The sequence below is a fragment of the Saccharomyces cerevisiae genome, chromosome VIII (genome assembly GCF_000146045.2).
Source record: "Saccharomyces cerevisiae S288C chromosome VIII, complete sequence".
Classification (NCBI taxonomy): Eukaryota; Fungi; Ascomycota; class Saccharomycetes; order Saccharomycetales; family Saccharomycetaceae; genus Saccharomyces; species Saccharomyces cerevisiae.
This window is the reverse complement of record NC_001140.6, coordinates 491,872-504,282: the sequence shown is the minus strand read 5'-3', so window position 1 is coordinate 504,282 and position 12,411 is coordinate 491,872. Positions and strand designations below refer to the sequence as shown.

General features: G+C 38.4%; 8 protein-coding genes across 8 annotated transcripts, besides 1 other annotated feature; 4 read left to right on the top strand and 4 right to left on the bottom strand.

The window, feature by feature from the left end:
* Positions 1-86: 86 nt before the first annotated feature.
* SMN1 (Smn1p) lies at positions 87-1,895 on the bottom strand (the record flags this gene model as incomplete). Its single annotated transcript, NM_001179333.3, has 1 exon — positions 87-1,895. The coding sequence occupies one exon, from the start codon at positions 1,893-1,895 to the stop codon at positions 87-89; it is 1,809 nt and encodes a 602-aa protein (NP_012072.3).
* Positions 1,896-2,286: 391 nt separating this feature from the next.
* Positions 2,287-2,527: an origin of replication (ARS822; Autonomously Replicating Sequence).
* A 612-nt stretch (positions 2,528-3,139) lies between these two features.
* PPX1 (exopolyphosphatase) lies at positions 3,140-4,333 on the top strand (the record flags this gene model as incomplete). The annotated part of the gene is made up of 1 exon (NM_001179332.1): positions 3,140-4,333. One exon carries the CDS (start codon positions 3,140-3,142, stop codon positions 4,331-4,333), a length of 1,194 nt encoding a protein of 397 aa, NP_012071.1.
* Positions 4,334-4,397: 64 nt separating this feature from the next.
* Positions 4,398-5,204, bottom strand: RPN10 (proteasome regulatory particle base subunit RPN10; the record flags this gene model as incomplete). Its single annotated transcript, NM_001179331.3, has 1 exon — positions 4,398-5,204. The coding sequence occupies one exon, from the start codon at positions 5,202-5,204 to the stop codon at positions 4,398-4,400; it is 807 nt and encodes a 268-aa protein (NP_012070.3).
* A 219-nt stretch (positions 5,205-5,423) lies between these two features.
* On the top strand, positions 5,424-5,712 carry NBL1 (borealin; the record flags this gene model as incomplete). Its single annotated transcript, NM_001184671.1, has 2 exons — positions 5,424-5,496; positions 5,564-5,712. The coding sequence occupies 2 exons, from the start codon at positions 5,424-5,426 to the stop codon at positions 5,710-5,712; spliced, it is 222 nt and encodes a 73-aa protein (NP_976247.1).
* A 148-nt stretch (positions 5,713-5,860) lies between these two features.
* Positions 5,861-6,793, top strand: AIM46 (Aim46p; the record flags this gene model as incomplete). Its single annotated transcript, NM_001179330.3, has 1 exon — positions 5,861-6,793. One exon carries the CDS (start codon positions 5,861-5,863, stop codon positions 6,791-6,793), a length of 933 nt encoding a protein of 310 aa, NP_012069.3.
* A 209-nt stretch (positions 6,794-7,002) lies between these two features.
* AIM18 (Aim18p) lies at positions 7,003-7,968 on the top strand (the record flags this gene model as incomplete). Its single annotated transcript, NM_001179329.1, has 1 exon — positions 7,003-7,968. The coding sequence occupies one exon, from the start codon at positions 7,003-7,005 to the stop codon at positions 7,966-7,968; it is 966 nt and encodes a 321-aa protein (NP_012068.1).
* Positions 7,969-8,095: 127 nt separating this feature from the next.
* Positions 8,096-10,387, bottom strand: RIX1 (Rix1p; the record flags this gene model as incomplete). Its single annotated transcript, NM_001179328.4, has 1 exon — positions 8,096-10,387. One exon carries the CDS (start codon positions 10,385-10,387, stop codon positions 8,096-8,098), a length of 2,292 nt encoding a protein of 763 aa, NP_012067.4.
* Positions 10,388-10,624: 237 nt separating this feature from the next.
* On the bottom strand, positions 10,625-12,352 carry UTP9 (Utp9p; the record flags this gene model as incomplete). Its single annotated transcript, NM_001179327.1, has 1 exon — positions 10,625-12,352. The coding sequence occupies one exon, from the start codon at positions 12,350-12,352 to the stop codon at positions 10,625-10,627; it is 1,728 nt and encodes a 575-aa protein (NP_012066.1).
* Between the last annotated feature and the right edge of the window lie 59 nt (positions 12,353-12,411).

Here is a 12,411-nt window from a genome sequence, read left to right as displayed (position 1 = left end):
GACGAGAGAGCAAAGGTGCAATTTCCGCTGCAAATGAACTTTTTTAAACGATGTGCATAAATAAATAAAAAAAATGGCAGAATACTCTAAAATTGAGAAAAGTAATCCCGTAATAACTTTTTGGTTGAATCACCACCATAATGGGAGCAGTCATTGGTGGTCAAGTTCTCCATACGTAATCCTAAATCATTTATGATAGAATTTACGGCGTTTAATATATCGAGTTCCATAAAGGAATAGAAGATAACATGAACCATCTTCGACGGATCAGCTTCCTCTTCTTGCACTTTCTTCACCTCTTTACATTGCACTACATTGGGGATATCGTATTCTCTTTGTGAATTGTGAGGTGTGTCATCACCATGACACCCGAAATCGTCTTCTGTGGTGTAGCCTTCGCTTAAATTTGGATTATTGATGAAGGGACACTTCTGAAAACCGCCAAAATGCTGTTTGTGATGAGACGATGATGGTATTCCTAATGAGGCAATGACAGGGCCCTTGTTCAAATAGGTTTCCACCCTGGAGGCAACGACCAATGGAACTGTGATGAAGCGCCAATCATTATTGAATGGCATCACTATATACTCAGTATCCTTTGTAAATGGGCCTTTGTAAAGATCGTACCTGACAGAGCCAGTGTTAATCAAAATGAAACGACTCATCGAAGGTTCATAGTTTTTGGGAGGAATTAAATTGGGTAAAATCTTATGCGTGATCAAATGATAAAGATTCTCTTCGGAGTTTAATGGCCTTGTTGAAACGTAGTAAGTTTGAGGAATGTACCCCAGTTTCTCGTTCAAATTTAGTTCATGGCGCAGATCATTCACCAAACGAGAAATAGTTTTACCCTTTTTCGTTGAGACTGGAACATTCGAGTCATGCCCTAGTTTGCTCAAATGGTATTTGAAAGCTTCCTTGTTAAAGTCAATATACCTTCTTGAGAAAATAGGACTTTCGGCGTCCACAGGGTCAGTCATATTAATTGACAAGAATCCCACAGTTTCCGCAAATCTACCACTTTGTAAACAAGTAGATTTTGAGTCCAGCTGTACAAAATCCCTGATATGAGTGTGCCCTCCAAAATATTGTATAACAGTATTTGGGTAGTATTTCCTTATTAGAGCATGAATTTTGTGCATTTCACGCTCTGTAGGGTCAGTGGCAGGCAAATGACCAAAGACAATAATTAGGTCGATTTCCTCCTCTCTGTTTGTCTCAACCATATTTTGGAACCAGCTTTTTTGAGTTATTTCTTCCAATGGTGGTGTTACGATGGCTCTGTTATTTGCTCTTTGAAAACTAAACAAAAATGATAATGCCAGGACTCTTTGTTTCATTATGGGAGTCTCGAATGTAATGTATTTATTCCCGAAAGGAACCCTTGTTCCGTCATCTTCAATAAATTCTACGTTGCTGCAAACATATTTGTCTTTGAATTTTGAGGACTGAGAAGTTCCTCTATACTCTAGTATGGCACTTTCAGCTGTATATAGCTCATGATTACCTAACGTTAAAAGATCGTAATCCATCATGTTGAATATCTCCGAGCTTCGTAGGCCGGGGGGCCAAGTAGCATCACTCAAACCATTACCGTCTCGTTTGTCGCCAGTGTCGATGACTATTACGTCTCTGGACTGTCGTAAAATTTTTTCTCTAAGTATATCTACAAATGCAACGAAATCTCCCCAGTCAGCATCATAGTCGTTTTGTGATAGATGGGACCCCAACCAGCCATGAGTATCGGTTGTATGGATAAAATTTATATCCCCTATATGGATATCTCTTAATGGTACATCCTGCGACGGCGCTAAAACTGCCTGTTGTTGTTGATACGGCTTTGCAAAGATTAATCCTGTAAGAGCAACTAAACAGTGTACAAGCTTTAGTATCATTTTACACTGTTGCGCACACCTTTATTGCATTCACTCTCTTTGTTATTGCTGTAGTTCTTGTTGACGGCTTGAGGGGAAATAAGCTTATCGGCTTTTGCAATTGGCGGCTAGTTGGCGAAAGAGCGACTGATCGATAAGGACACTAAAGTAAAAAATAATATTAAAGATATACTGTAGAAATGTTTCATTATGGTTGTAATAATAATTTTACGTCATGCAATGGTTCAGATAGAAAGTTCGAGTTTGCTCTGGAACACAATTGTTTGTTTTCCTGCTTTCAAGTTAGTGCCATCTACTCTCTAACTACGGACGCCTTTACCGAAACCTATCTAGACAAATGTGTCTTTCTTGGAATAATATGAGCGTATATATGATAACGTTCGGGTGAACCTAATGCCTTGGTTCCTTACTCTATTTTGATCACTTCCTTTTTCGTTCGTTTATACATTTTGTTTCTTTTTACCAATATTCAACTTCTGAACACATAGATTTTAATTAAGATACAATTTGGCGAACTTAATTTGCAAACGATTTTACATGTAAGAAATTGTTGTACTGAAATCTTGATGTTAAAAAGTGTATGACTTTTACAACCTTTAGCAAGTATAATGGTTTGTGAAAAGAACCGTAAAATATAATCGTCATCTTAATAAGTTGCTAATGAATGATCACTGAAATTTCTACAGCAACAAAATTTATAACTCAAGTACAGTCGTGTTTTGCTTTCACTACGATCAATAGTATTATTATTACCGATGATTCCACTGTTAGTGTTATTATATTCAAGAGTGTACACTTCTCGCTAAGTAATGAAGAAATTTGCACATCTCATGTGTACACTCATTATACAAGATCACTTTCAACAAGCATTGAGTCACTAGAAAATTACAAATTATTTTCCCAGGAGGTGTAAAATGGCATATGTTTCTGCTGTCCTTGAAAAAAGTATGGAATAACCAGAAGCTTTGATAGAAAACGCCGAGGATAATACTCTGTGTAAAGCTCTAACCTTCATTCATTTTGTCACATTATCCACCTACTTGAATTCTAATTTAGAATACGAGTCGAAATAGTCTCGAAGAATAACTCACAACCTTTTTCCTATTATCTGTATGCTATACATGCCGCTGATTTTTCATTTTTTTCACTTTTAAGAGTAGAAAAAAGAAACGAAGTGTACATAATTAACTAAAGCCACTTGAAACAAATAATCAAAAAGTTCAAAACACCGATTGTTAAGAAAGATGTCGCCTTTGAGAAAGACGGTTCCTGAATTTTTGGCACACTTAAAATCACTGCCAATTTCAAAAATTGCAAGCAACGATGTGTTAACAATATGTGTTGGTAACGAGTCAGCAGATATGGACTCAATTGCTAGTGCAATCACTTATTCGTACTGCCAATACATATATAATGAAGGTACTTACTCGGAGGAGAAAAAGAAAGGAAGCTTTATTGTCCCAATTATCGACATTCCTAGAGAAGACCTCAGTTTAAGAAGAGACGTAATGTATGTCCTAGAAAAACTGAAAATTAAGGAGGAGGAATTATTCTTCATTGAAGATTTAAAGAGCTTGAAGCAAAATGTCTCCCAGGGTACTGAATTAAACTCTTACTTGGTAGATAATAACGATACACCAAAGAATTTGAAAAATTATATAGATAACGTCGTTGGCATTATAGACCACCATTTTGACTTGCAAAAACATTTGGATGCTGAACCTCGGATTGTAAAAGTGTCCGGCAGTTGCTCATCGCTGGTTTTTAACTACTGGTATGAAAAATTGCAAGGTGACCGTGAAGTGGTGATGAACATTGCACCACTTTTGATGGGGGCCATCTTAATAGACACTTCAAATATGAGGCGCAAAGTCGAGGAAAGTGATAAATTAGCTATCGAGAGATGCCAAGCTGTTCTTAGTGGTGCGGTTAATGAAGTGTCTGCGCAAGGTTTAGAGGACAGCAGTGAGTTTTATAAAGAGATAAAATCAAGAAAGAACGATATTAAAGGATTTTCGGTAAGCGATATTCTAAAGAAGGACTACAAACAATTCAATTTCCAAGGAAAGGGACACAAAGGGTTAGAGATTGGTCTTTCATCAATAGTAAAAAGAATGTCTTGGCTATTCAATGAACACGGTGGTGAAGCAGATTTCGTCAACCAATGCAGAAGATTTCAGGCGGAGAGGGGGCTCGATGTATTGGTTCTGTTGACTTCATGGAGGAAAGCTGGTGATTCACACAGAGAATTGGTCATATTGGGAGACTCTAACGTGGTACGTGAACTCATTGAAAGGGTTAGCGACAAGCTCCAACTTCAATTATTTGGGGGCAATCTTGATGGAGGTGTGGCGATGTTTAAGCAACTGAACGTCGAGGCCACCAGAAAGCAAGTCGTCCCCTATTTAGAGGAAGCGTACTCAAACCTGGAAGAGTGAAGGGAGATGTTATATATGCTTTATTTGGTTTATATATGACCCATATAGATATTTTTGTACACTACTATTTGTCTTGGTGTTGTTCAGGCTGTTCAGACTGCTCAGGCTGATCTTGTTGTTGTTGCTGCTGTCTTAACCTTTCCTGTCTTTGCTGCTCTTCTTCCATAGACAGACGCAAGGCCATTGCCAGTTCTGGGTCCATTGATGGGTCTACCCCGAAGTCCATAAATGTGCCATTGGCATCGGAATCACCGCCAGACCCACCAAAGGCGCCCATACCGGAGGATCCTTCTTCGAGAATTATGGGTGAAGATGCGATGTTCTCGTACAGCAGTCTGGGGCCAGGCGTCACAGTAAGCAAATGACTAGTTTCTTCTTGAGGGTTGTTCACTGCAGCTATGAACTCATCCAAAAGCTCCGTGTTCTGTTCAATCTCTCCAAAATTGATGATGTCCACGGCAACATTATTCTTTTTCAGTGTTTTTGCCAATCTGATCAATTCGTCTCGAGAATCACTTATTGGGCTACACACAAATGCCACAATCCTTTGATGTTGGACCTTATTCTGGCGATGCTTCAAAGTCAGCTGAGCGATCTGCAACGCAGTGGCCATATGCAGCTTACCCTCGATCTGCGTGTCGTGTAGTCCAGCAAGAATCTTCCCAAACTCGGCGGTAAACGTAGATAACACCCTGGGGTTGGCGCCAGCACCAGAGATAAGACCCACTGTATTCTCAGGATTGCTGTTTCTCTTGGCTTGAAATATGAACTCTACCGAGTCGATCTGGGCTTCAAACCTTGTCCTAGGAAAGTCGCCATTGCGAGAGTACTCTGAATTATCAATCACTAACACTGTAGCTTCCAATACCATTGTGCGGTTACTGCTGAGTTATTTATTGACTTTTCCCTTCTTTCTTTACGCTTTAAAAGTCTGATATAAGTGTGTATTTAGTTGTAAATTCCGGTGGCGAAAACCCGCCTGGCGGAAATAACCCGGCAGCTATAATGCCATATAACTTCAAGAGAATACAATTGTAAACAAGAAGTGGCAACAACATCAGCAAAAGGGCAGCTGCCGCACTCGGTTACGATGATACCGGCTCTCACTCCCGAAGAACGGCAGAAGTTGCGCAGCGCAATACTACATCGAATGCAGCTGGAACGTATGTCACCTCACCGCAACACTCTACCCCCAACCTTCACCCGCACTAATTACTAACACAACCTCAGTGGAAACAACAGAAAAACTGATCGAAAATATTAAAGAGGAGACGTTAAAGAAACTAAATCTGCTCCAGCAGCCTGATGCAACATCAGCGCCTCAATCAAAGGAACTAATCAGAGAGGTGCTTGAACAGGAAGGACGCCGTATAGAATGATTAGTTCGTATAATGGACCCTTTCTCGGTATTCGCAATGATGCACCTATTACTAATCAGCGGCCGATTTGTTGGTATTAAAGCAGCGTGTGGTTACATCCCCTTGTTGAATACATGTCTACTTAGCAGAAGGCCAGGTATATGGAAACATGCGTTTAATCAGTAAAGTTTTGGTGAAAACAAATTGCCTAGAGGTAGGTATGAGGAGGGCCCCACAATGGTATTCTCACTACTCTACTACAGCGGGCAATGCTCGTGTGAACAAGAAGGGCAGCAAAGTAGTGCCTGTGTTAACAGGGTTAGCACTGGCATCCATATTCGCGAAGAAATGGTATGACGATTCCCAGATCAAAAAGGCGGATGCCACCAGCGTTGCAGTGGACGCATCCATCTCTGCGTTCCCTAAGAAGATGGGCCCCCCACAGTGGCCCTTCTCCACGCAATATGAGCTGATTGGTAAGGGTGTACGTTGTGTCTCATCGATCACTTTCAAAGCATATGGTCTGGGCATATATGTGGCCGCTGAAGACAAACATCTGGTCTCTGAAGTACTGGACTCAAAGTTCCTGTCTCAGGCGTTCATCGACACTGCGGCACCCCCATCACCGGAAAACTCACATCAGGATAATTTGCGTGCGGCTTTGAACGATCCTGCTAAGGCCCCTATCCTGATTAATAACCTCTTAGACAGCGGAATCAGACTAATGTCCAAGAATACTCCGATAAAAGCAGGTTCCTTCAAGTTATTGATGGACGGCACCAAAAAGAGCGTCCTAAAGAACCCAGATTCTCAGTCTCAAGACAAAGACCGGCTGGAAGCTGGATTCCAAGAATTGCATGACTGTTTCAGGAGCGTAAAAGGACTTGTGGCTCGAGATGATGATTTTTTCATTGAGCTGAATAAGGACTGCTCTATGAATTTGTCTTACTACGCAAGAAAGAAGGATGAATTTGTGATATTGGGCACAGTGAAGGAACCCCTTATTGGAAAGCTCTTATTTGCCCACTACCTAGCTGCTGTGGATCCTCCTTCTCCGGAGGCTAGGAAGGAAGTAATCGATGCACTCGTCTCTCTATCTTAGGACACTTTCGCCGACTTCTACATACAATTACATAATACATACGCTGTTCCAAAAGCTGCACATATACTCTAATGATGTTTTTTTGAGTTTCCTTTCGACTCAATTTTTCTAGGAGGGACCCCTCAAAATGTTTACAATGCTATTCGGTTTTGACAAGAAAAAATCAATTCAAAACTCTTACGGCGTTACAACCGCGATAGAATCCCTTCATGGACAGAGGAAGGTGCGCCAATATGCTAAAATCACTCCAGCGAACACTAGCTAAATGTCAGAAATCTCCATCAACCAACCATTGGCAATGTTTCAAAAGAAATTTTACTAGTATACGAGCCACTAAATACCCTGGGCGTTCTAATTCGACGTTCCACTATTGGCCCTGGTTTGCGGCGTCAACATTGCTCGCTACTTCGTTATACTACCGTGATCGTCCGGTACAAAATGACGATAAAACTGATGCTTTTCCTTCTCATACTGAATCGATACAGGTAGACTCTAGCGTATCAGATTTCCCACTAACGATTACTGCTTTAAATTTCCCTGTCTCTACAACTTTTAAATTACTGGGATATGGTCAAAGGCACGTCACGTTTTTGAGGTTCAAGGTCTATGCCTTGGGTCTTTATCTAGCTGAAAATGACGAAAACCTTGTTTCAGACACTCTAAATGAAACTTATTTACATAAATATTTCCTTGATGTGGATGATTCTAAGACTCCTAAGGAGAATCTAGCTAGATTATTGAAACGTGATGACTCAAAATCCGTTATGATGATTGATGACTTACTGGATTCTGGAATGAGAATGCTAGCCAAGATAACTCCCGTAAGGAATACAGATTTTAAGCATCTTAAGGAGGGCCTGGTCAAAACTATTTCTAAACATCCCGATGTGGCCAATAATAAAGACACACTGGCGAAGGGCCTAAGTGAGTTAAATGATGCCTTTTCACGTAAGGGATCCGTCAGGAAAAATGACGATTTGATCATCGAATTATTAGCCAACGGCGCTTTACAATTTTCATATCATGACAGTAAAAACAACGAATTTGAGGTCATGGGAGTAGTTAATAATCAACTCGTCGGAAAATTCTTATTTAGCCAATATTTATGTGGCGAAAAATCTCCTTCTCCACAAGCCAAAAAAACAGCTATCGACAAATTGATCACACTCCTCTAAACTTTTAGAATTTAGTCTTGTTCATACCTCTACACTATTTTCATTCGTAAATGCCTATGTACAATTTTAGCATATGCATACATATATTCTAGTCGAAATATAACCAAACAAAATCTGGTTGATATTATTATTCTTCTTCTTCCTCCTCCTCTTCGTCATCACTTAATTCGATAGCGGGAATTTCAAACTCCTCCTGTTCTTCATCTTCACTGTCCTCCATTGGCTTCTCTTCTTCCTTAGTTTGGCTTACAGCTTTTTTTACAATCAATTCTTCGCCATTATCCACGGTTGTTTCTTCAACGAATTTCACTTTCTTATGTGAAGATGTAGACTCTCTTTCAATGACTTCTTCTACTGACCTTTTCTTGAATATGGCAGTATCATCGACGACCTTTGGGACTTCGTGTTTGGGTTCAGGGATTGTAACATTTTCCAAATTTTCTAACGCTTTTAAAGTCTCCAGGCCAGTATTGGCGTTTGAGGATGATTCGTTCGTTTCAACCTCCTTCTTGTTGATATCATCCCTTACTTCCCCGTCTTCGCCTAAGTCCAAAGGTTTGTGCAACTGGTACACCATACCGACTGGCACTTTTGGATGACACAGTAATTCAAACATATCATCATTGATATTCTTTAATAGTGATATTGCAATCGGTAAAATTGAAACACGTTCACTACCTGGGTGAAGAACCTCGCAACGCAGGAGATTAACAAAGCTTTCTGGAATATAACCAAATCTTTCCTTTAATCTTAAAGATTGCGTGATACTATATTTCAAAATTTGAATATGTGGAGTTGAAGGCAAAATCCAATTATTTAGTGCAGTAATAAAAAAATCATTGATTTCATTGAACCAATTCATGGAATTTTTACACACAAATAGCTCTGGGTGCGTATAAATATCAGAAAATGCACCTTCGGCACTTTTACTCCTCTTTGATTGTTTTGTTTTAGTCTGTTGTTTCATGATGCTTTTACGATTTTTGAATAAAGAATCAATCAATGTTTTATCATGAGATAAGAACAACGCCACTTCGATTAATTGGGATATGACGCTGATTATGTTCAGTTGGTGGCCTAAATGAGACAAAATCATATTTACCAATCTGAAAACAGTAGCAAACTCAAATTTTAAAGACCCAACAACATTAAAATCAATTTCATTGTTACTTTTCTTTTTTAATGGAATGAAAAGTTCAATGGAAGAAAGGATTCCTTCGAAAAATGATAAACCGCATTTGCCATATTTTGAAACCATAATTTCCCATAACCTAATGCCTTGAAATTGTATTTGAGGTAAGATGGTATTGATGACCCCATTTAGTTCATTATCATGACGCAATTCTTTTTTTAACGGTAAATATTTGTTACTAACTCCCAACAAAACTTCACAAAGGGAATTAATACCACCCAGCGGAACTCGAATGGGAAAGGGAGTTGGTAAAGAGATGAAAGCAACAAGCATGTCAGCCAATAAGGACAAACGTTGTGGAATTTCCCATAAAGTTAAAGGTGCGTTGAAGTCTAATTTCAATGAGGGTAAAAATTCTTCTTTGTTATTGGATTCATCGATAACCGGTAAACTTTTAATTAGTTTATACAGCTCATTATCTTGTTCAAAATCCAAGATTTCTCCACATAATTGAATTATGGGCTTGAATTGTGATAAGATGGACATTAATCCTGTTCTCCAATTAGAATCAGCATATATTTTGTGATGTGCTTGAGTTTCGTCATCGCTAGTATCACTAACCTGAATTTTCAGCAAATGCAAATAAGCAAAGTTTTCGCAAACAAGCCTCTGCGTCTTAGTGCCTAAAGAAGCATAGTCTGATATGATTAAATTGATTAACACAGTGCGGAATTTGTTGGTAAATGGCTTAAATGTTGTAGTGTTTCTCTTCAATATCCTCTGTAGTACTGGTAGAACAAGTTCGGGCTCGTATTGAGACAATGTAATTAACGTTGGAATGATAGCCTTTAATTTGGGAACCAGTGCTTCTCTCGATAACGTAGGTTTATTCTTCATTAAATCAATGATAATCGCTACAGAAGAAATAAGGGTATTGAATAGCTGCTTTCCATGTGATGAAGAAATAACCGAAGAATAGAAACCCGTCTTCTGTTCCAATCTGGAATAAATGGCAGCAAGCAATTGACCTCCATGAGTCGATAAGACCAGTGGATTATAGGCGCAAGTCACAACAGAGGTGTGACATCCTTTCCAAAGATCAAAGTCATTGCCTGATCTGATAAGTTTTAGGATTTTTGTAACAAGGAAGCTCAATTCGGATTTTAGCAGCTGTTCATTGATATAAACTGGTGATCTTAAAGTCGCCAAAATGGTATGAAACTCATTACCCTTGGCAATTTCCAGGTTTCTAGCCAAAGTAGAAACTGCGATAAATTCCTCTGACATGCTCAAATTTTGTCTATACTTAGTTTGATAACTGGAAAACCACAAAAATTGAATAGTAGTATTGCATCTATTTTTTACTACATTTTATTATAGTTTAATATTGAAAAATTTTCTTGCGATGACCCGTCTCAAATGATGAAGACAACGTAATCTTTTGAAAATTAATAGCTGCATCAATCAGTGCTTCTCATGTGAAACTTTTCTTTGTATATACTTAAATATATTTAAAATGCTTGATCAATCTTTGTATTCCGATGCGTCGACAAATTCGTCACTTTCTCCATTTGCATAAACAATTGAATCTGGTTCAAGCTTTTCAACAGGCGATGCTTGATCCTGCAAAGGATTACTAATTACATTTGAATGCTCTATAACTTCTATTTCATCATCTTCACCCTCTTGCATAGATAGTTGTGCAAGATCCTCTCTCAATTTTGCTTGCCTCCTCAACATTTCTAATCTACCTTGTATACCGAGTAGAACAGGCAAGATCTCCTCTGAAGATCTTAATGCAGATTTTAAATGCTTGCAATTTTTCTTTGTATGTTTATCCTTTATAGAATTTAACTCCCCACTTTTCAAAGTCAGCAACCACTTAAGCCACAACGGAAGTAAATTTTCTTCATTCCATGGATTTTGTGTTATTGACTTTGATATAGTCAAAAATATCTTACTTAGATGATCTACTGTATTGATCTTGGTTAAGATGAATTTTTTAATCTCTGGTTCTGTCCAACTTCCAGACATCAGATCATCCAATATTTCTGTTGAATTAGCTTCTAAATGCGATGAGAGAATATTAGCAATTTCAACTTGATCTGATTTACTAACTTTCTTGTTTATCTTAGTTTCAGTCTCCTTCTTCTCATGTTGAACTTCAGGCTGAGCTTCTTCTTCTTTCTCTTCTAATTTCTTTTGGTCCGCTTCATCAGCATTATTTTTTTCATTTTTGTTTATTGTAATATACCCCTGAGTTTCAATTTCTTTTAAAGAAATAGATTCAAAGTTGGGTTCATTGACATTTAGCCATGAAATTAGAACCTGTTGCTTGCTGTTTATTGGCGTGAAATCTATAATTTCCAAATCTTCATTTACAACTATAGAACAAACTTTGTCGGCTTCGCCAATCTTATAATTATTAATTTTACCATCAGTAGTCAAAGCCATTATCAAATCATCTAAAGTTTTCAATGTCTTCACTTGGACAGGCCATGATTGGATCAGCTTTGAATCTTCCTTCAAGTCGTAAGCTATTAATTCTTCGTTGTTGGCAATTAACAGATACTTACCGTCTGAAGAAAATTCACATGCTACAGCGTCTGATATTTCAAAACTATACTTAGTAGAGGGTCTTCTCTTTGATGGATCAACAATATAAACCATCTGTTTAGTAATAATGCATACCAATAAAGTGCCATTTTGGTGCAAAATTTGGAAATGAACTATTTCGTCATCTTTACCATCAACTAGCGTAAAAGTCTTTAGAGGTTTCGAATTGTTATACTGTAATTTCTTAACGACTTTATCACTATCCAAAATCCATATATCAGACTCGTCTGTGTCTGCTCCCAAAATCTCTTTTTTATTCTTGATGATATTAACTATATCCTTACCATTAGAAGAGTAAACAACAATTCTTCCGTCAGGAAATCCGTTAACGAAAAAGTTTTCACATCTTTGCTCACTTGATTCACCAGTTCCTTCATCTTCATCTAATTTTCTTTTGATATTGGATGACTGCGTATCTATCAAATCACTACACCACCCAAAGAAGATTACATCTGAAACCTTCATATCGTTTGTCTCATAGTCAATATGACTCACTAATGAACTATTGACCACATAATCCTTAGTTTCATTTAATGGATAAATATCCACATTGTTCTTTTGTGCGACGCTTGCTTGGAATGCAAAACGAGTGGAATCATGCGAGAAGCTCGCCACCAAATCCAAAGAGGAGCCCATTGTGCACTACGGTATGTATATACGTGGAGAATGCCCGGCGTTATATATTGCAACGGAGT